The sequence below is a fragment of the Eptesicus fuscus genome, chromosome 20 (genome assembly GCF_027574615.1).
Source record: "Eptesicus fuscus isolate TK198812 chromosome 20, DD_ASM_mEF_20220401, whole genome shotgun sequence".
NCBI classification, from domain to species: Eukaryota; Metazoa; Chordata; class Mammalia; order Chiroptera; family Vespertilionidae; genus Eptesicus; species Eptesicus fuscus.
In genome coordinates this window covers 41860853-41884074 of record NC_072492.1, presented here as the reverse complement: position 1 = coordinate 41884074, position 23222 = coordinate 41860853, and the positions used below count along the sequence as shown (strand labels likewise).

The following is a 23222-nucleotide window of genomic DNA, read 5'->3' as shown; positions in this document are numbered from 1 at the left end:
CCAAGAAACTGCTTGTTTTCTTTTAGCCTGGGGATGGCAGTAGTCAGTTGTCATGAGTGAAGGTTATGATTCCTTTACAGACGAGCAGGTGTTTTTTCAGGCCCGTGGTACTAACCTCTTACTATTGCTAGTAATGACCCTACATTCTGGGTTGTTTTATACCAGGCTTTCTTCGAGAGTCACCCAGCTCCTTCAGCTGAGCGTACCATCCAGCAGTGCTGTGAAAATATCCTGCTGAATGCTGCGTGGCTAAAGCGAGATGCTGAGAGCATCCACCAGTACCTCCTTCAGCGAAAGGCCTCACCACCCACAGTGTGAACCCTGAGCGCGCTGCCACTACGGTTCTGCTGCTTCGCTGCCGGGATAAGGTGGAGCTACCCAACAGCTGATTCATATACCAAGAATTTGGAGTCTTCTTTCAAACCAGTGGGGGTTGGACAATGAATGTAGTTAACTGGTTCCTGCTCACACTCCAGAATTAAGTTCTATTGAAAAAGGAAAATCAGCAATTCAGCAAAAAAAAAAAAAAAAAAAAAAAGAATAAAAAATAAAACTGTAAATATGATAGTAATAAAATAGAGCATAATGAAACTGTGAAACTTCCTGAAGCCTTGTCAGTGGTTAAAAGTATTTAACACTCTCCTGTTAATGACAGATGTTCTGTTTTTATAACCTACCCAAAGGAAACTAGAGGCTTCTGGGTGAAGAGGATATTTGTGAAGTGGGTTCTGCAAGCAGCCTACAAGCCAAGGGTAGTGTCCATTGCGGGAATGGTTAAACATGAAAGACTGATAGCTGGTATAATATAGAGTCTGTGCATAATTCCAAGTGGGTTTTTTGGGGGTTTTTTGTTTTTGTTTTTTTGGCATGGGGACTGATCAGGAGACATATTTTCCTGCATAACTCAATCCAAACAAGGATTGTAGTTTTCCTCCTTGCCTTCCCTTCTGTGTGACCCCTTGGCAAAAAAAAAAAGAAGAAGAAGAAGAAGAAGGTTAAAAAAAAACACACTTATCCTGGTCTGGGTTTTTCCTCCCCTTAGTTCCACCCCCAGCACCCAACCCCGGTGTCCTTCTTAGAGGTAACGAAATAATAAGGAAACATCTTTAATAGCCACATTAAATAAGAGAAACTGATATACATTATTTTTTCTTTCTTTTTAAAGATTACTTTTAAGAATCCTGAAAGGCATATAGGTGAGACAATAGAAATGAAAAGGTTTTCAGCCAGGCCTTTCTGAAGGAGTTATTCTGCTAAAAATGGTCTCAGTTGTCTTGGAGGCCAACTATCAAACCTCTTATTGACAGTATCAGCACTGGCTTCTCGGGTTCATGGGGGCACGTAAGGAGCAGTGGGAACGGCTGCAGGGCCTATTTATTAGTGGAAACTGGTTAAAAGCAGCAACAAGACTATATGCCTGTGGTGTGCCACTCCTTCTACAGTGTATCCTACTTACAAGCCTCACCTGTCTAGCCCAGTGCGTTTTAACTCTACATCTCATTCCTGTCTCTGTCCCTACAGTTTTTCTTTTCTTTTCCCCCCTCTTTTCCTTTGATTTTTCTTTAAAAGTATTTTTTGTGTTATTAACAGAAATTCATATTTGGTGTGGCTTAACTGTATTTCAGAAGGTCATCAGATTGTGAGACTGCTTCCTTGAAACATTTTTGTGCTATTGTTTTAAAAAAATAATAATTAAAAAACAGTTGGCGTTAATAAAAATGTCAATGTGAAATTGATGTCCTGATTTATTTATCTATTTGATAAGAAACTAAAAACTTTCCTATCATTCACTACCATTGGATTTTTTGAGTCTAAGAAAATCTAGTTCCTGAATTCCTATTGAATAGTACCTAAACAGAAAAATCCTAAGATTCCTCCTAAATTAGTTCTGGATTCTCAGAAATCTCTTAGAGCTCATTAGAGTCAGCATTCACGAGTTGAGACCAGTTGCCGTTTATTAAGGCTTCCTCATACAGGGGCCGAGCTCAGGGCTGTTCTGTGGACTCTAGGCATGTGCTTAAGGAAGCGGCAAAACAGGTTCACAAAAGACTGAGGAGAATTCTGCTTTAATAAAAGAACTCAGTTTTACATCAGAAATTCTGGAAAGTCTCTCCTCCCCACCGCCCTCTCTCCCCACTCTTTCTCCCTTCTCTTTCTTTCCCCTCTCTTCTTTCTCCCCTAAAAAAAAAAAAAAAAAAAGAATAAAAAGAATTCTGGAAAGAAAATATTTTCGTCTCAGCAGACATGTAAGCGTGTGTAACAGCTCCGTGGTGTGAATTGTGTTGGGGGAGAGGTGGTGCTGGACATCCTCCATTTGCCCCTCAGAACGGCTGCATCCTGCTCTGTGCCCAGGAGTGCTGACCCAGGTGTAGGCATTAGCAAGCCCCTTAGCCCTCTCACTTCAGGTTGTGTTGATGCAATTAGTAACACCCTCAGGTGATCAAAGGCCTGAGAAAAGGACCGTCAGGAAATTTCTTCTGGCTCTGGCTTCCTCATTGCCAGGTCACATGGTTGTCCCTCTACCAAAACCGTGACTCCTATTACGCAGCCCTCTCTAGCTTCTAGCTCCTCCTCTCTGCCCCTTCAAACCTAGGGACATAAAGGACAACTCCTTAACTAGCTCTGGATTATTCCATCATCCTTGGTTTCCCTGAACTCTGCCCATGCCTTTGTAAATAGTCCCTTTATTAAACCCTCCTCAAGTTACCCAGTTTGAGTGTGTTCTCTGTTTTCTACTATTATTTTGACTGATTTGGACACTAGAGTCCTGATTTTTAAAGGTCTTGATCTAACCTTTTTTGTGTCAGGTGTTTTAATTTATTATTGGTCTTCCAAATAGCTCCCTATCATAGGTAATATACTCATTTCACAGATACAAAAGCAGGCTTAGAAAAATTAGGTAAAAGTTGTATTGCACATAACATTCAGAACCAGTGGTTAACCCAGGCTTGACAGTGTCCAAAACCGGTGTTCTTCCAGCTAATCGTCATGCTTCCACAATCAGAAGATCATACAGTCAGACTCTACCCAGGCAATAGCTTCAAGATAGTTAATGATTTTCCTTCTCCCTAATATTTCTTGGTTTACACTTTAGTGGGAATCAGAACATTGGAAAGACGAATGTGTTGATCCTCCCTGTAGAGAATTTGATTTATTTACTAGAGGCCCGATGCATGAAATTCGTGCAAGAGTAGGCCTGCCTTTCCCCAGCTGCCAGCGCCGGCTTCCCTCTGGGACCCGGGCTTCCCTCACAGCCCCAGCTTCATCCAGAAGGATGTCCAGTCTAATTAGCATATTATGCTTTTATTATTATAGATTTTTAAATTTTTATTGGGGTGACATTAGTCTACGTGAACATATAGGTTACACGTGTGGGTTACTAATTTACAAAATCTGTATATAGGACCATGTGCCCACCACCCTAATGTGAAGCAGTAAAGCCTTTTGGGAACAGTAGGCAATGGTGGGTGAATTCCTTTTTTTTCTTTTCAATATATTTTTCTTGATTTCAGAGAGGAAGGGAGGGAGAGAGAGAGAAACATCAATGATGAAAGAATCATTGATCAGCTGCCTCCTGCATGCCCCCTACTGGGGATTGAGCCTGCAACCCAGACATGTGCCCTTGACCAGAGTTGAACCCTGGACCCTTCAGTCTGCAGGCCGATGCTCTCTCCACTGGGCCAAACCAGCTAAGGCAGTGGGTGAATTCTTAACTTGCAATTTCTAAGTATGAGTTTCAGGAAGTAAGGAACCCCTTGAAATTATTTGCAAAGAATGTATCTTTCTGCCCAGGCTTGTCCGTCTCCTGGTCCGAAGCCTGGCTGGTCCCCATTCCTCTCTTGTGAGCTCATTTGTGCCTAGCTGGTCCCCATTCCTCTCTCCCCAGTGTTGAGTGAGCCGTTTCGGGGTGACAGCGTGAGGGTGTGACGGCCATTTGCATATTAGGTCTATTATATAGGATATTTATATTCTAAAAAAGTTAAGGAGAAGAAAACCATATACTGAATGGCTGATGGTTTGATGGGAGAAGTCTCAAAACAAGAACATTGAACAGCCAAAACCGGTTTGGCTCAGTGGCTAGAGCATCGGCCTGCGGACTGAAGGGTCCCGGGTTCGATTCCGGTCAGGGGCATGTGCCTTGGTTGTGGGCACATCCCCGGTGGGGGGTGTGCGGGAGGCAGCTGGTCGATGTTTCTCTCTCATCGATATTTCTAGCTCTCTATCCCTCTCCCTTCCTCTCTGTAAAAAAAATCAATAAAATATTTACAAAAAAAAAAAAAGAACATTGAACATAAGATAATGGAGAGGAGAGAAACAGTTTATAAAAAGTATAAAACATTTAAAAATTTTTAGATGAATGAGATTATTGCTTTTCTAATAGGCCAGTTCCTTCTTCTATCAATGGAGCACTTGAATGTTAGGAAGATGTACGAGTGTCCCCCCACGTCCCGTGTGGTTCAGGGTTCAGGTTCAGGGTTCGGGCTCTGGAGGAGGCTGCACACAAATGAAAGAGGCTAGAAAATATTAATTTGGAAATATTGGGGGCCAGGCGGGAGCCCAACTCAAGGGGAAGGACTCCACCCCCCTCTGGCCTTGCTATCCCTTTTATTAAGACAATGGGATACACCCATAGCCTTTAGCAGGGGTCCTCAAACTTTTTAAACGGGGGCCAGTACACTCACTCAGACCGTTGGAGGGCCGGACTATAGTTTAAAAAAAAAACTATGAACAAATTCCTATGCACACTGCACATATCTTATTTTGAAGTAAAAAAAACAAAACGGGATGGAATTGGAGAACATTATGTTAAGTGAAATAAGCCAGTCAATGAAAGAAAAATACCACATGATCTCACTCATTTATGGATAATAAAGAACATTATAAACTTGAACAAAAAGATAGATACAGAGACAGTAAAGCATCAAACAGACTGTCAAATTACAGGGGGAAAGTTAGGGAGAGGTGGGGGAGATAAGAGATCAATCAAAGGACTTGTATGCATGCATATAAGCATAACCAACGGATGCAAAACTCTGGGGGGTGAGGGCATATATGGGAGTGGGGTGGGGGGTGGCAATGGTAAGATATGTACACATATAATACCTTAATAAAAAAAATGTTAAAAAAAAAATAAAAAACGGCAAAAACACCCGCATGTGGCCCGCATGTAGGGGGTGTGCAGGAGGCAGCTGATCGATGTTTCTCTCTCATCGATGTTTCTAACTCTCTATCCCTCTCCCTTCCTCTCTGTGAAAAATCAATAAAATATATTTTTTTAAAAAAAGTGTCTCCTTTCACTTCATCTTGAAACAATAACATCCCTGCCCCTGATGACACTCTTATTTCTTATTCCCAGCAAATGAAAGGTTTTAGGCTTGTGTCCAAACACAGTATATATATTATAGCCATATGCAGCTATTTAAGTTTAAATTAAGCTTTAGAAATTAAGTTCCATAGTTGTGTTAGCCACATTTCAAATACTCAGGAGCCACATATGGGCTAGTGGCTACTATATTGGGCAGCACAGATAAGGTCATACCCATCACTGAAGTTCTATTGGACCACCCTGTTCAAGTGTATTTTTTGTGTATAATAGAAAATTGTTACATGTTTTCTCTACCAACCCCATTGTAATTTGCTATTCATCTAAGAACACTTATCACTAACTCTGATCTACTTTAAATTTTATTTCTGTTCACAAGTGTAATTCACATTCATTTTCCAAATTTTGAAGGAAAAACACAAACATAGAAGGTAACTCTCCCTTCTTATAAAGCCACCTCCCGAAGACAGGCATGGTTAACCGATACGTTTGGAGCATATTCTTCCAGTTACGTTTTCACACTCAGTTTATGCATTCAACTGTTTTAACAATGAAGGTAGGCTGTGGCCTCTTTGCTTATTCCCCTTTGTAACCAGCACAACACATTTCAGCTTCGCCTCATGAAGCTAAGAGTGCGGGGCTCTGTCGTGAAGCTAAATCCCCAAAGATGACTGGAGAGCAACGTAACAGTTGGCAAATGTACTCCTTGAGACGCATGGCTTGTTTAGAATCATTGGCTGGTGAGAGTTGTCTGGCCTGACTGGTCACTACTGCCTGATGTGAAACGCCTGTTTTGTGGAGTGCACACATTCGAGGAATGTGGCCTTAAGCTCCTGGCTCAGTTGCAGTGGCTCGTGTAATGAATTCTCTCAATGTTCTTTCCTCACGGAGATGTGAACTGAGACTCTATTTGGAACATTTACAACCATATACGGTGTTGCCTGAGTGTTTAGCTACAGATTTTGGTTATCATCATTAACTGGATTTAGGAAGTTATATGGTGATGGATTTTCACAAAGACTTTGGAGAGAAGAGATGTAACTGGCTTGGGAAAAAAAAAAAAAGTGCCCCTTTTCACAGATTGCAACCTGCAGGGACTTCAGCTCGCTGCGCTTGCTGAAATGAGGTCACCAATTCCTCCCCCTGGGCCCTACTTACCTGCTGAACGCCTGCCGTGCGAGCCTGAGCAACTGTGTTACTTCCACTCCTGTGCTTGCACCATTAATTTGGTGACTGAACCTCACTGCTTTAACAAAAAACAAAAACAAAAAATTCAGTGTGCCAGCCATCTGTAAATGACCCAAACCAAGGAAAGACCTGAGGTAGGAATAGTATGGACAGCTTTAAATGTTCCTGTCATCTGTGACTTGACCCCATATAGGATGCTGGACAAAGGTTCTCATTGCAGTGAGCCTCACAGAGACTACAGAAGAGGTGAGCACACCAGCCTTTTCTGGTCGTTGCCAAATGAAACACAGCTGCTCGAACCCCACAGTCTGCTGTGGGAGGCGTGCATTTTGGTCACTAATGGAAGGACTTGCTTACTGACTTATCAGGAGAAGCTTGTCTGAAGCTCCTCAGCATTATCTTGAGGGCAAGTTCCATGGTAATGGAATCCAGATAGCAGACCGTGGTTACCAAAGCTTCCAGAGCAACAGGATATTGTACTGGGCACTGCAACTATCAAATAAGGCAGATTTGGCCCAGCCGGCATGGCTCAGTGGTTGAGTGTTGACCTGAGAACCAGAAGGTCACGGTTCAATTCCCAGTCAGGGCATATGCCTTGGTTGTGGTCTTGATCCCCAGTGTGGGGCGTGCAAGAGGCAGTGGATCAGTGATTCTCTCTCATCGTTGATGTTTCTCTCTCTCTCCCCTTCTCCCTTTCTCTCTGAAATGAACAAAATTGTTTTTTGTTTTTTTAAATAAGGCAGATTTGGTCTCTGATGGTGAAGCTGACAATCTAGCAGGAACAAGAAATACTGAGTAAGAAGTTTTCAGTGTGATGAGTCTGCACTGGGACCAGCAGGGTGGTCCAAGAGGGTATTAGCAGGGAGTCCAAGGTAGCCTGAATGTGCTGGAAAGGCTCCCAGGGAGAAATGTTAAGTGAAGACCTGGAAGATTAGTGGTTGCTAGCCAAAGAGGAGATGGGGAGGTGGTCTAGGCAGAAGAAACGGCATGTGCAATGGCCTGTGGCTGGAAAGAACCTGACCTATTTAAGGAACCAAAAGAAATCCAGAATAGCTGGAACATAGACCAGTCTGGGGAAAGTGGTAAGAGAAGGATCTGGAGAACAGGCAAGGGTCAGACTGGGGAGGTGCTTAGGCCATGTGAAAGAACCTAACATTAGCTAAAGGACAATAGGAAACCATCCGTTTCCTCATCTATAAAGGGAGAATAATAATAGCTATCTCATAGAATTATCAGGAAACAAAACAAGAATACAAGTGAAAGGTCTTTGTAATCTTTACAGGGCCATGGCCAGTGTGGCTCAGTTGGTTGGGTGTCATCCTGTGTACCAGGAGGTTGTTCATTGGATTCGAGGTCAAGGGCACATGCCTGGGTTGTGGCCTAGATCCCCAGTAGCGGGTGAGCAGGAGGCAGCACCCATGTTGTGCTCTCACACCAATGTTTCTCTCCCTCTCCCTTCTTCTCTCTCTAAAAGTCAATCATTTAAAAAAAAATTATAGGAATACTACTAACATTATAATGTTAGCAGTAATTATAAGCTATGCTGCCTTCTTAAGTAATAGAAGTCGTAGTTCAGGTCTCCTACATGGGAACATGAAATAGTCTATACAACCCTGACTTACTCAAGGGAGCTGAGGGAAAGGTCAGAAGTTTACTTCAGTCGAAACTTCCAGTGTGAAGTTCCTGAAGCTGAGGGGTGAGCCCAGCTGTCTGGAGCAGCCTCACACCATTTATGGCCATGTGTATTTCCCAACTCCACACGGACTTCCAACCCCACTTCCAGAAAAGATCAGTATTCCGCCTCCTCCTCAACCCCCTCTTCCCCGCCAGCAGAACCCTGAGACATTCTTTCCTCTTGATTCCTCCCAGCCAGAGCGGAGGCCCAGCACCTCTCCGACGTCAGCTTTTGTAGAAGCTGCCATCATTCCAAACACATTACACTCCTCTGAGCTGTTCGTGGAAAAATAATTACCCTGGTTAGCACCTGCATTACATTTTTAAGGAAAAATGCAACAGCTTTACAAATGTGTGACAGTTGAATCTTACAATGATTCTGTGCAGTAGGCTCAATAAAATCTCAGAATGAAGGGCAAGATCTGACCAGCATTGATATACTACCACGGAGAACTCGGTTCATTTTGGCCACTGCCACTCTGCCGGCAACGCATTAAACATTACCCGAGGACGGAAGGGCAGGGCTTTGGCAGGTGTAGGCATTCGATTGCAGCTGCATCACCACAACCCTCTTCCCAGCTCTGGTCAAACAAACCAGGCACGCCTCCTCCTCCCCAGAGGTCACTGACTACCATAAATGCCTCACACTGTTGCGCTACCACATAATGCCTCAGACGTTACAAACTTGCTTTTTTTTTTTTTTTTCACCTATGCATTGCTGTTAAAATCTTTTTGAAAATTTAAATCCAGTTTTTAAAAATCAAGGTATTTCCAGGTTTCCAACTTTAGCAAAATCAGATCTGGCATAAAAATTTCTGGAGGTAGGGGGTGGGGGCGGCTGGGGAGAGGTCAGTGGGGGGGGGGGGGGCTTATGTAATGCTTTAAACAATAAAAAATTTAAATTTAAAAAAAATTCTGGAGGTGACCAGCATATTATGCCACAGTCACTACTCTGCCTAGATGGATCCTTTATGAAGTTCAGGTGACCGGCCTAGAATACCGGCCTAGAATATCTTGAGTTTGTACCCTTTACCCATGTAGACCGTCTTATGACTACTGTAACCTTCCTTTGTGACCTTTTCACATGTATAGGGCTTACTCTGTAACCTTGGGATGTTTCAGAGACCTTTGTGTAGATGAGAAAACAAGGGTTGGCCACTCCAGTCCATCTCTGATGGATCTTAAGTTTATTTGCAGCTACTTCTCAAGGGTAAGGGGGGAAAGATTTATTCCAGCAAAGACTTCTGTTAGGTTACTCCTTTCCATTGTCTCCTCTGTTCCATTCTGGCCCCTTTATTCATTAATTAATTCATTCAAGATTCAGAACATTTTAAAAGTATCGATGAAGGTGCTGGGACAGTGGCCTCAAACCATTTTTAGAATTATTATTTTTTAAATCCTCACCCGAGGACATGCTTAGAGAGATGAAGGGAGAGAGAGAGAGAGAAACATCGATGTGAGAGAGAAACATCCATCGGTTGGTTGCCTTCCATATGTTCCCCGACTGGGGATCAAACCAACAACCCAGGCAAGTGCCATGACCAGGAATCGAACTGGCAATCTTTCGGTGCCGAATGCTCAACCAATTGAACCACTCCAACAGGGGCTCATTTTTAGAATTAGATGGAGAATTTAATTCCCACTTGTGGGTATATACCCAAAAGAATTGAAAACAGGACTCAAGGATCCTACTCACAGCAGTATTATTCATAATAGTCAAAAGGTGGAAGCAACTGTGTCCGTTGACAAATGAATGGATAAACAAAATGTGGTACATATGTACAATGGACTATTATTCAGCCTTAAAATGAAAGGAAATTCTGACACATGTTACAACATGAATGAACCTTGAGGACATTATGCCCAGTGAAATAAGCCAATCACAAAGAGACATACTGTATGATTTCTCTTATATAAGGTACCTAGACTACAAATTCATAGAAACAGAAGTAGAATGGGGGCTGCCAGAGGCTGGGGTGAGGGAGAAATGGGGAGGTTTTTAAAAATTATTTATTTTAGAGAGAGGAAGGGAGATGGATAGAGAGATAGAAACATTGATTGGCTGCCTCCTGCACATCCCCCACAGGGACCAAGCCCACAACCCCCACATGTGCCCTGAGAATAGAACTGGTGACCTCTTGGTTCATGGGTCGACACTCAACCTCTGAGCCACACAGGCCGGGCAGGGAGTTGTTTAACAGATAGAGTTTTCAATTTTGCAAGATGAAAAAGTTCTGAAATAGTCAATAATATTGTAATGTATGGTGCCAGATGGGTACTGGATTTATTGAAGTGTCGTAAGTTATGTAGGTGTCTAATCACTGAGTTGTACATCTGAAGCTAATATATTGTATGTCAACTGTAATTTAAAAATAAAAATTATTTTTAAAAATAACTTAAAATTTTTTAAAATGTTCTCAAGATCTGTTGTACAATAATGTGAATATACTTAACATAGTTCACTAGAACTATAGACTTAAAAACAAGTTAAAATGGTAATTTTTTAGCCCTAACCGGTTTGGCTCAGTGGATAGAGCATCGGCCTGCGGACTGAAGGGTCCTGGGTTCAATTCCTGGTCAAGGGCATGTACCTTGGTTGCGGGCACATCCCCAGTAGGGGACATGCAGGAAGCAGCTGATCGATGTTTCCCTCTCATCGATGTTTCTAACTCTTTATCCCTCTCCCTTTCTCTCTGTGAAAAATCAATAAAATATTTAAAAATAATAATAAAAATAAAAAAATAAAAAGGTAATTTTTTAAACCTCAATTAAAACATAAAAATGTGCCCTGGCCAGGTGGCTCAGCTGGTTGGAGCATTGTCCATACACCAAAAGGTGTGGGTTCAATTCCTGGTAGGGCACATACCTATGTTTCAGGTTCAGTCCCCAGGTGGGTGCATATAGGAGGCAACTGATTGATGTTTCTCTCTCACATCAATGTTTCTCTCTCTTTCTCCCCCTTTCTCTCTCTCTACAATCAATAAAAACATATCCGCAGGTGAGGATTAAAATATATTTCATATATACAAATATAAATAAATATATATAAGTAGAAATGTATATATGCATTATTGGGTGTAAGAAGACCTGAACACTGCTCCAACACTGACTTGTGTGACCTTGGGCAAGGCACTCTTAGGAACTCAGGTCCTCTTTTGCAAAATGGGAGGGTGGAAGGGGTGATAAAAACACCAGTCTCAGTGTAAGGCAGACAGATGTGACAGCGCTGGGTGGTAACTGAGTGCTCTGCAAATATCAGATGGGCTCATCATCTCAAATTGTGGCTTCTGTGGTGACTCAATAAATCTTAGATAAAAAAAGAAAGAGAGAGGGAGGGAGGGAGGGAGGGAGGGAGGGAGGGAGGGAGGAAGGAAGGAAGGAAGGAAGGAAGGAAGGAAGGAAGGAAGGAAGGGAAGAGAAGAAAGACCAAGGTCTGTGTTAGGTGCCAGAACCTTGCAGAGGAAAAAACAAGAACTTGCCCTTGAACTGAGTACAGCCTAGTGAATAAAAAGAAAATAGAACTAGAAAAAAACAAAACACAAAAAACTTGCAATGTAATGTGGTAAGGGTCAATCTAACATATGCTGGATTCAAATATGCACAACTTAACTTCCCCATAAAAGGATGAAGGTTGGGTATATATAGTTTGGGTAAATCAAAGTTCTCAAATTAGTTAGCTGAACACAAGTTTAAAGCTTCAGACAATCTTTTACAGGTGTTTAGTACAAAAAATGGGGGGATAAAGTGTGTGTGTGTAGTTTTGTCCACGGCCTTTTGCTTAGACCCATTTTTCTTATTGATATTTTAAATCAACAATTAATTTCTTAATGTATTAATTTTCCAATAGAATGTAATTAAATCAACTCCTGTTTAACCAAAAGAAACCCAGAATAGTTAGAACAGAGAGCCGGCCCCTGCTGGCTGGAATGCAGACTGCAAGGAGAAAGCCCAGGAATGCTGGGATTAGTGGAGATCCATCCATATACTCTGTTTACACAATTATGCCTCCATAAATATCATTCACACCCAAGTTATTTAGTCTTCTATAATTAAGCTTCCTTTTTTATTATTATTGTCTAAAGTTTTACATATGTCTTCTTTTTCCCCAATTGACCACCCCCCACAACCAGCCATTCCCATCCCGGGCAAGCCCCTACCACCCCAGTGTCTGTGTCCATTGGTCATGCTAATATGCATGCATACAAGTCCTTTGGTTGCTCTCTAAACACCACCCCCCCCCACACACACACACACCAAGCTTTCTTTCTTTTTCAGTTTATTAAAAAAAATCAATTTTTTAGGATAAAAACAAATTGGTTTTTGTTTAGTTTTCCATGTCCCTATAATGAGTTTATTATCCACTAGCACCAAAAGTGTACATTTTTCCTCTATTCATCTCATTTTGTTTCTTGGGAACATCCATTCTGGTGCCTTCTGTCCTCCTGCCCCAGTCCTGACTGATCACTCTCTAAGCCTGCTGCCAGGCCAGCTGTCACCCTAGGATTTCCCTTCGTCATCATCTTGGGGGTTCTCCTCTTTTCTCACCTGTGCTGAATATCCTGTTTCTAGGACCACGTCTTCCTGTTTCTTAGTTTATTCTCTCTCGTCTTGGTGCACCACATCCTCCAGTAGTTTCCTGAGAAAGGAGAGATGGGTAGGACGTAAAAATTTTAAGATTTCATACATCTGAAAGTGTGCTTACTTTACTGAATTCACAATTTGGCTAATTCCTAAAATTATAGGTAATAAATAATTTGAAAGCATTTCTCCACTGTCTTCCAGTATGGCTGAGGAGCATGGTACCCCTCTGACCTTTGCTCCTTTTCATGTGACCTGTGTTTTCTCTCTGGAAGATTTTTTAGTAACTTTCCTCTATGTACTCAATGATCTGAAATTCATTTCTTTTTCATCCATTATGCGGGCCTCTCATTTTGGAGATGATTTCAGTTCGGAGATGATTTTTTTTTTTCAAATGTTTTTATTGATTTCAAAGAGGAAGGGAGAGGGAAACATCAACGATGAGAATCATTGATTGGCTAGTTCCTGCACACACACACACACACACACACACACACACACACACACACACACACACCGGGAGATCGAGCCCTCAACCAGGGCATGTGCCCTGACCGGGAATCAAACCATGACCTCCTGGTTCATAGGTCAATGCTCAACCACTGAGCCACCGTGGCTGGGTGTGAGATTATTTTTTTCTTTTGTTAGCCTTTTATTTTTTTATTTTATTGTTTAAGGTATTATAAATAGTAGTACATATAATATGTCTCCTTTTTTCCCCCCCATTGACCTCCCCCTGGCCTCCCCTACCACCTGGCACTTGCCCTCACCCCCACCTCAGTGTCTTGCATGAGATTATTTCTTGAATTATTCCTTCAATGATGGTTTTCCCTCCAATTGTCTATTTCTCTAGAACTCTTCTTAGTTAAATGTTAGTCCTCCTAGGCTACCTCTAGCTTTAAAAAATATTTTAATGCCTATTTTTCAGGGTGTTTTTTTTAAGGATATTTCTTTAATTTTATCTTCCAACCTTTTGAAGTTATTGGTTATCATATTTTATTAAAAAAATTTTTTTTTAGCCCTAGCTAGTTTGGCTCAGTGGACAGAGCATCAGCCAAGGACTGAAGGGTCCTGGGTTCATTTCCGGTCAAGGGCACATGCCTGGGTTGGGGGCTCCATCCCCAATAGGGGGCATGCAGGAGGCAGCCAATCAATGATTCTCTCTCATCATTGATGTTTCTCACTCTCCCTCTCCCTTCCTCTCGGAAATCAATAACAATATATTTAAAAAAATTGTTTTACACAGGCAATAGGATGGTGAAGGCCTGGGGCAGGGGATGCAGGCAGACTATAAGGGGTCAAAAAAAGGTGGGGGGAAGCCCTGGTTTGTGACACTTGATCAATTTCTGTGGTATAAATACGCCTACCATGGCCAATTTTGAGCTACTAATGTGATGTCACTAAATGCAGATTTGAGAAATGTACATAACTGATCCTCCCAGCTGGTATAGGACACTAGCCAGCCTTAGTACACCACTACAGAAAGGAACAAAAGTGATTAAGATGTTCTGTTCTACATCGTGATTGTTGGTGGTAGCATGGGTTTATACATTTGTCAAAATGTATCAAACTGTATCCTTACATGTTTGATACAATTTTGAAGTATAACTTAATGCAATAAACAATTGATTATGATGTTTCAAATACAATATTAGCAACAACCAAAATGCCCAATAAAGGATTGGTTATGTTAGTTTATTATCTATCCTTTTGACAGACTATGATGCACCCACTGAAACAATTCAGGAGATTTTTGCAAAATGCTTTGCTCTCTTCTGTCAAAAAGGAAATTTTATTTTTTACCATGTGTTTGCCTATGCAAATTCTGTAGACCAATGGAGAATGTCTGACTTTTTTTACAAATTGAGTTTTGTTCTTTGTATTTAAAAGCAGTAGATAGCAAGATGGCTGAGCCCAGATTCTGCAGCTGGACTGCCTGGTTAGGGTTCAAATCCTGGTGTCACTCCCCAGCTACATGACTTGAGCAACTAACCTAACCTCTTTGAACTTTAGCTTTTTGAATCCAAAAAGGGCACAAAAATAGTACCTATCTCATAGAGTTGTTGTGAGGATTAAATGAGTTAATATATGTAAAGAGCTTAGAACAGTACAAAGAGTGTGAGCTTTACAAATATTAGCAATGATTTTCATGAGGCAACGATACTGTTTGGACAACAAAAATGCTTACTATGTGCTATACATTTTAGGGGATACAGAATTTATAAGACAAGGCCTCTGACTTCAAGGAACTATTACAGTGGTTCTCATCTGCTGGGGGTGGAGTGAGATCTGCCACCAGGGAAAAATAGGCAAGGTCTGGAGACTTCTTTTTTGATTAATCCTCACGGGAGGGTATTTTTTCCATTGATTTTTAGAGAGAGTGGAAGGGACAGAGTGGGGGAGAGAAAAACATCAATGTGAGAGAGATACATTGATTGGTTGCCTCCCACATGTGCCTTGATTGGAATTCGAACCTGAGACCCTCCTGTGCATGGGCCAATGCTCTACCACTGACCCACACCAGCCAGGGTGATCTGGAGACATTTTTTGTCAGGAGAGGGGTTTGCTACTGGCATCTAGTGGGTAGAAGCCAGGGAGGTTGCTTAAAAAAATCCTGCAATGTACAAGACAGGCCCCCAAAACAAATTATTTGGTCCAAAATATCAACAGCACCAAGGGTGAGAAACCCTGAGTTAGTCTATGGGGATAAAAAGATGTGTGTGCACACAAATGTGAACTAACAGAAAGAAGATACATTAGTCTCTGTCCCCAGTTCCTAGCACAGAGCTCCTAAAACCCTGGTAGTTTCCTAAGTGGTAAGAACAGTAGGAACCTCTCTCGATCTAATATTTGGTGTTTTTTTGTTTTGTTTTTAAATTTCAGAGAGGAAGGAAGAGGAAGAGATAGAAACATCCGTGATGAGAATCATTGATTGGCTGCCTCCTGTATGCTCTCTACTAGGGACCGAGCCCACAACTTGGGCCTGTGCCCTTGACTGGAATTGAACCCGGGACCCTTCAGTCCACTGGATAGGCTGACACTGAGCCAAACAGGCGAGGGCTAATATTTGGTCTTTGACTCCATCGCTGACACAGGACTCCTGAAACCCTTGTACATTCCATGTAATAAGAGCATGAGTAGCATGTTCTGTTTTGAGGCGACTTCGGGTGGTAGTGGACGTGGGCTGGTCACCAGAAAGACTAAGCCGTAATTAGAAGTTGAAATTTTCAGCCTGCTGCATCCAACTTCTCTAGAGAGGGGAGAGGGTCTGCAAACTGAGTTAATAACTGATCATGCCTACAAGAGGAAGCTCCCATAAAAATTCCAATAGTAGGGAGTTGGGGAGCTCAAGGGTTGAACTTAGCCATGAGCTGGGGGGATGGTGCACTCCAACTTCACCGGGACAGAAGCTCCTGCGCTAGGGACCATCCCAGATCTCACCTCAGTGACTCTTCACCTGGCTGCTCATCTGTACCTTTCATATCTTTAATAACCGGGTAAATGTAGGTAACTGCTTCCCTGAGTTCTGTGAGCCGCTGTAGCAGAACCCAAGGAAGGGGTCAAAGGAACATCTCATGTGTAGCCAAGTCAGACAGAGGTTGTGGGTAACCTGGGGGCCCACTACTTGTGATTGGCATCTGAAGTGGGGGGCAGTCTCAGGGGACTGAGCCCTTAACCTGTGGAATCTGAGGCTACTTCCAGGTAGTGTCAGAATGGAGTAAAATTTGGACACCCAGCTGGGGTCAGAGAATTGTTTGATGGGGGAACACCCCACACATTCTGGTGTCAGAGTGCTGTGAGTGCAGACGGTGTGAGAATAATGGAGACATACAAGAAGAGCTGGGTTTTCCCCAAAACGACAAAGCAGACACTGGAGACTGAGTGTGCATTCAGTTAACTAAAGAAAAAAAGAACCGAAATAGAATAGAGCCCTGGCCTGGATAGAGGATTCCCTGCTACACCTGGCCAGGAAAAGGGGCTTTAGAGAGCTTTGGGTTTGGTGACCCAGAGGGCACACTTCAATAATTTTCCCATTTTAGCTTATTCTATTGGCACTTTTTAAAAAAAGGTTAAGCCAAAGTTAAAAGGCTTTTTTCTGCATTGTTCTGTGTGAAATGCCTTCCAGAGCCAGTTCAAATGTTTAGTTCATCCTATTTCTTAATGCAACCTGATAAGAGTTGAACCAATTTAAAATTCTTAAAAGTACATTTTGAGGAGGGATGACAAAAATGTTACAAGGTAATACCTCAGTTTTCATTTAAATTTGAACTTTGTTGGGAAAAATATACTAATTACTTTAATGGTGGATATAGTTTGGCATTACAGGTGATTTCTGCTTAACTCTTGATGCTTTTCAAAACTTTGCCAGTGAGAAGCATGTATTACTTTAATAACCATAAAAAGAACAAAGAGAGAGGATAAAAGAGGATTGAATAAATGAAAGGAGAAAGTGGCTCAGGATGTCTGGTCAGCCTCTAAGCTCTTTGGTAAACACGGGAGGGGCAGAAGTAAGACTCATTAAATAATTTGCTCCACCTCCCTCACCTCTCTCAGAGGCCCTCCTAACTTAGAATTCAGGAAGCTTTTTTTTTTTTAAACCAAGAGCTGGTTCTTTTTTAAAAAAATATATTTTTCTTTTTTTTTTTTTAAATATATTTTATTGATTTTTTACAGAGAGAAAGAGAGAGGGATAGATGAGAGAGAAACATCGATCAGCTGCCTCCTGCACACCCCCTACCGGGGATGTGCCCGCAACCAAGGTACATGCCCTTGACCGGAATCGAACCTGGAACCCTTGAGTCCGCAGGCCGACGCTCTATCCACTGAGCCAAACCGGTTTCGGCTAAAAAATATATTTTATTGATTTTTTTACAGAGAGGAAGGGAGAGGGATAGAGAGTTAGAAACATCCATCAGCTGCCTCCTGCACATCCCCCACTGGGGTGTGCCCACAACCAAGGTACATGCCCCCGACCGGAATCGAACCTGGGACCTCTCAGTCCGCAGGCCGAAGCTCTATCCACTGAGCCAAACCGGTTTCAGCAGAATTCAGGAAGCTTTTATCTCTATATTCTTACATTATTCCACCCTTCCTTCTATCTGCGTCCCCAGTCCTGAGTCCCTGTCTACTTTGGGGAGGAGGATACAATAAAAAGTCATCACCTGTGTTCAGAAAATTGTTTATGGAGGTCTGGTTGTGCCATGTGCTGCAGGGTCCTGGCCCTTGAGCTTACACATCCTTCTTCAAACATTCTCCCTATCCCTTTTCCTGGATTAAAAAAAAACAATTAAAATTTTTTTCTGATCAAGTAATACCTACCTGTTTGTTGAACATTCCCATGTCATATTTGAAATGCCCTAGAGCAGGCGTCCTCAAACTACGGCCCACGGGCCACATGCGGGTGTTTTTGCTGTTTTGTTTTTTTTACTTCAAAATAAGATATGTGCAGTGTGCATAGGAATTTGTTCATAGTTTTTTTTTAAACTATAGTCCGGCCCTCCAGCAGTCTGAGGGACAGTGAACTGGCCCCCTGTTTAAAAAGTTTGAGGACCCCTGCCCTAGAGGGTGGGGGAAACAATGTTATTGTAGTTGAATGAACAAATTAACAAGAGTACATTTAAAAAATTTTTTTTATTGATTTCTGAGAAAGGGAAAGGGAGAGATAGAAACATCAATGATGAGAGAGAGTCACTGATTGGCTGCCTCCTGCACACCCCTCCCCCTGGGAATCTAGCCCACAACCCGGGCATGTGCCTTGACTGGAAATCGAACCGTGACCACCTGATTCATAGGTTGACACTCAACCACTGCGCCACACTGGCCAGGCAAGAGTACATTCTTGAAGACAGAGGACAAGGAGGAAACTCCAGGCAGGGGACATGCCTAGGATAGTGACGAGCATTTCTTCAGGATACAGTGATCTGGCTGGACTGACTGGACCAAAGGTACCAGTGGAACGCTGGAAAAGAAGGCGAAGTTATAAAGTGCCTTCAACAAAGCCAGACGGTCACTTCTCACGGGCCACGAGGACGTGCTGCATGCTTCGTTATACACACGTCTTCCATTTAACAAATATCTGAGCACCTACTATGTGTGAGGCACAATTTTAAGCACCAAATTAGACAGACAAGATCCGTGCTCTCATGGAACTTGCATGCTAGTGGCTATGGGGAGACAGCAAAAAAAAGAAAAAAAAAGATAATTTCAAGTATTGAGAGATGTTCTGCAGATAATCAAATAGGGTCCTGGCATGGAGTAGCTGTGGGAATTACCTTAGACAGGTTGGTCAGGAAAGGCCTTACAAAGTGACATCTGAATCTGAGATAGGAATAATGGGAGAAACAGTAAATACCAATGTCCTAAGACTCACAAATCATGGTGTGTCCAAGGAATAGAAAGGCTAGAGCCTAGTGAGCAAAGGGAAGGGACAGGGAAAACTAGAGAATTCTTTTACAATAATGGTCTCTCTGCTTGAAGACGAAGAGCATTCTGTGAGTGCTCTCTCTTTTCTAGATTATTTAGACAAACTGTTGTGTGGGAAGTCAGGAAAGTGGCTATGAAGTTTGCCCCATCACTAAGCAAGAGGACTCGGTCCTCCAAATGTCATATTCACCTCCCATTCTTCCTCATCACCAATGAGGCCAAGGTTTAACCCTTCACCAGGGCAGCCTTGCCCAGGAAGAAAGAGCATCAGGTTTCTTCTCCCCTGAAGGGGCGTGGGCGGGGCCATCACACTGGGAGGGGGAACTGCAGCTGATCTCCTGCCTTCACGAATTCACTTGCTTAACATACAGGTGAGCACCTCCTGGCACAAGACACTTGCACCAAGCACCTCAGAGAGGCTCCTGGTTTTGCGCAGGCAACCCATTTCACAGATCCAGATCCAAAAGGTTAAAAACCTTGCTCAGGATCATACAGCAGGAAGTAGCAGAGTAAGAGTGAAACTCAGTTTTTCTCTTCCTTAATTTCATAATTTCTTCACCAGACATGAATATTCCTGACATTCAAAAAGTTAGAGAATAACATATCAAAATCCATGCACTCCATAGAGAGGTTAAGAAATGCAATTTGAGCCCATCTGGTGTTGTCTCAGTGGTTGAGTGTCAACCTATGAACCAGGAGGTCACGGTTCGATTCTCCGTCAGGGCACAGGCCCGGGTTGTGGGCTCAGTCCCCAGTACGGGGCGTGAAGGAGGCAGCCGATCAATGATTCTCTCATCATTGATGTTTCTATCTCCCTCTCCCTTCCTCCCTAAAATCAATAAAAATATATTTTAAAAAAGAAAAAAAAGAAATACAACGTGAAGCCTCCTATGTACCGCTCTCCTCACTCTTCTAAACAATGGTCTGATTCCTTCCACTTGGGAGATACTGTAAATAGCATCCTAATAGGTACCAGTGGCACTTCCCTCTTCTTCCAGTCACTAAGTTCAATTAACTCTGATATCTATTTCCACTATTCTTCCTACCCTTCTCCTTTCTACAAGAATCATTTCTTATCTGGATTACTACAATGGCCTCCTAACTGGTCCCCCTGCATCTACTCTTCCCCATTTCCAGTCTAATCTTCATATTACAACCACTAGCCTTTAAAAATATATATATTTATTTTTATTGATTTCAGGGAGGGAGAGGGAGAGATAGAAACATCAATGATGAGAATCACTGATTGGCTGCCTCCTGCAGGCCTCCTACATATGACCTTGATTGGAATCAAACCTGGAACCTTTCAGTCCATAGGCCGATGCTCTATCCACCGAGCAAAACCGGCTAGGGCTGTGGTCGGCAAACTGCGGCTCATGAGCCACATGCGGCTCTTTGGCCCCTTGAGTGTGGCTCTTCCACAAAATACCACGGCCTGGGTGAGCCTATTTTGAAGAAGTGGCGTTAGAAGAAGTTTAAGTTTAAAAAATTTGGCTCTCAAAAGAAATTTCAATCGTTGTACTGTTGATATTTGGCTCTGTTGACTAATGAGTTTGCCGACCACTGGGCCAGGACAACCACTATCCTTAAAACCTTTCAACAGCTGCTCTTTGCTCTTAGGATAGAGACAAATCACTTGAGTGGCATGCAAGGTTTCATGTGGCCTTTTGCCTATTCAACACTCCAGCTTTATCTCAACCCCTTGTTCTGTTTTAGAGGCCCCACCTTCTTGTAGTTCCTTATAATCTCCAAGCACTCTCCTACCTCGGCCTTTGTACACACTGTTCCTTTCTGCTCCACCTGAATAACTCTTTCCTTTCTCAGCTAAGTTTTCCTTGAGTCCCCTGACTGTAGCATTCCTTGGTACCTGTCACTTGGACAATTTTACATTTATTTGTGAGATTAATTACTGTAGCTTCTCTAATCAGCTAGGGACCAAGAACTACTTGCTTAGTCCAAAATGCATGCTAAATAGGTAATAGCCAATGTGTGGGTAACATATATAACAAGCCAGGCTGTGTTCTTAGCACTTAACATCTATTAACTCACATAAGAACCCCCAAAAGCCCATTTTGAGGTGGGTAAATTAGCCTTTTATATATAAGCAAACTACGTCACACAAGCAAAGAAGTGCAGAGATGGGCTATGATGAACCCAGGTAGTAGTTTCTAGAGTGTGTGCACTCACTTTGGTGCTTCCCTAGCACCTGCTGAGTGCAGGAGTGTGAGTGATTTAGACAGGGACTAACTAGACAGCACCATCAGTAACTTCAACTGAACTAAAATCATATCACTTGGATCTTATGTTTGACTGGAACTTTGCTGCAAAACATTTATCTCCCCAGCATATTATTCCAGCTACTTTAAAAATCCATTTGCCTTCACTGGTATTATCATGACTGATGTTGAGCAGAGGAGGTGGCTCGGCAAACCGCCAGGGCTGCAGGAGAAAGTTGTCTTGGAGACAAAATTGTGCATCACTTGGAGTATGGGTAATCTACATAAGGCCAATTCAAAGATTTTCATGGGTGTCACCTCACTAAACCTTCACTGATTACTAATCAAGTTACACACACAGGGTAGTTCTTCCTCAGTTAATAGATGAAGCAAAAGGCTAGGGTTAGAACTGCTAAAGCCTTCGGAAATCAACTAGTCACAGGTCGGGGTGAGGAAGGTGATCCACAGTTCTGCTTCAGAAGGCAACGATATCTCTAGGAGAAAGACCTTTTCTTCCTTTTAATGATTAAAGGTAGCTGGCCCACCTTTCCTAATATTAGGTGGAACCTCAGTGAGGACAGAGTTCCTCCTAGTTTTCTCAGTATGGCCAGAGTAGGGAAATTATTCCACAAGTTCAAGCTCGTGGTCACGAGTTCTATAAACTACCTACATCCAATTAACCCTAGAGCAATATGGTGAAAATGTAACAATTCAGACAATGCTTCACGTGCAGCCCATGTAACACTATCAGGGGAAGTCAAGAAACGGCACATTTTCTTTCTGTGCATTTTACTAAGGAAGGCTTTCATTCGTTCCTCCCAGAGCTTAGAACTTAAAAAAAAAAAAAAGGCTAAAAACCACTGTCCTTTACACCTGTACACGCATTCTTTCCGGTTCCCTTTATACAGGCACCTTCACAGGATGAAACATTTCTATTCCTTTAAGTACCCGATCACTGTGGGTGGAGATCTAAGTGGAATTCAAATACCCACCCCATGTGAGTTAGAGCTTGTAGCAGCACCGGCCTCAAACCCTATAAATGAGTCTAAGGGAAGTGATTAGTATTCACCTCCTCGAAGGGGGAAGCTGAGTGCAAGGCCAAGGGCAGCCAGGAGCGCTTGAGTCCAGTCCCAGGCAGGCCACTACCCAGCAGTGTAACCTTGCACACGCTGCATACCCTCTCTGGGCTTCAGTTTCCACATCTGCAAACGGCAAGTTGAACCGCGTGGTCTTCAAGGTCCTGCCCTGCCGCGAGCCGGCTACCAAGTAGGCCTAGCCATTAAAGCAGCTTCCTGTGGGCGCGGTGCAAGGCTTTAACGCCCCCTCCCCCTCCCCTCCCCCGCTCAAGCCCGCGAAACCCTCTGCAACACGCCCCTCCGAGGGCCGGCGCTTCCCCAACCGCAGCCCGAACACGGCTCCGCCCCTTCCCGGGGGCGTCCCATCCTGCCCCGCGCCGGGCTCCTAAAGCGGCGGGGCACCTCCCGCCTTTCCGAGGCCCCGACCCCGAACTCTTCTCCCCATTTCTCCCGGGCGCCCTATCCCATCAACGTCTAGTACCCCAGCCAATCATGCGGGCCCGGAGTCTTGCCTTAGGTCCACTCTCCTCTCAGCGCTCAGCCGGTCTGAGACCAAGGCCTTTACCAAGCCCGCCCAATCAGCACCCAGCTCTCTCCGGCCCTCGGCCAATCCACGCACCCCATTCCGCTGCCCGCCCAACCAACCCGGGACTTGAAACCAGCGGGCGAATGGGTGCAGGGCGGCCCTTCAACGCAGACCGCCTGGCCAATAGGGAACTCCGCATGGCCACGGCGGCAGCCAAT

The 23222-nt window shown here is 43.2% G+C and overlaps 1 protein-coding gene and 1 long non-coding RNA gene across 3 annotated transcripts in view; one reads left to right on the top strand and one right to left on the bottom strand.

The window, feature by feature from the left end:
* The window catches only part of NPEPPS (aminopeptidase puromycin sensitive), a 67625-nt gene extending 65893 nt beyond the window's left edge, over positions 1-1732 (top strand). For both annotated transcript variants that reach the window (XM_054709074.1, XM_054709075.1), the window contains one exon: positions 166-1732. In XM_054709074.1, the coding sequence (XP_054565049.1) occupies positions 166-318 (153 nt within the window). In that variant the 3' untranslated portion in view covers positions 319-1732. The remainder of the gene's footprint in view (positions 1-165) is intronic.
* Positions 1733-3077: 1345 nt separating this feature from the next.
* LOC114227150 (uncharacterized) lies at positions 3078-22687 on the bottom strand. Its single transcript, XR_008554707.1, has 5 exons — positions 22472-22687; positions 17926-18031; positions 12731-12821; positions 6482-6569; positions 3078-3135 (listed from the first exon to the last, which is right to left on the bottom strand). It is a non-coding gene; the product is annotated as an uncharacterized LOC114227150 (long non-coding RNA).
* Positions 22688-23222: the final 535 nt, after the last annotated feature.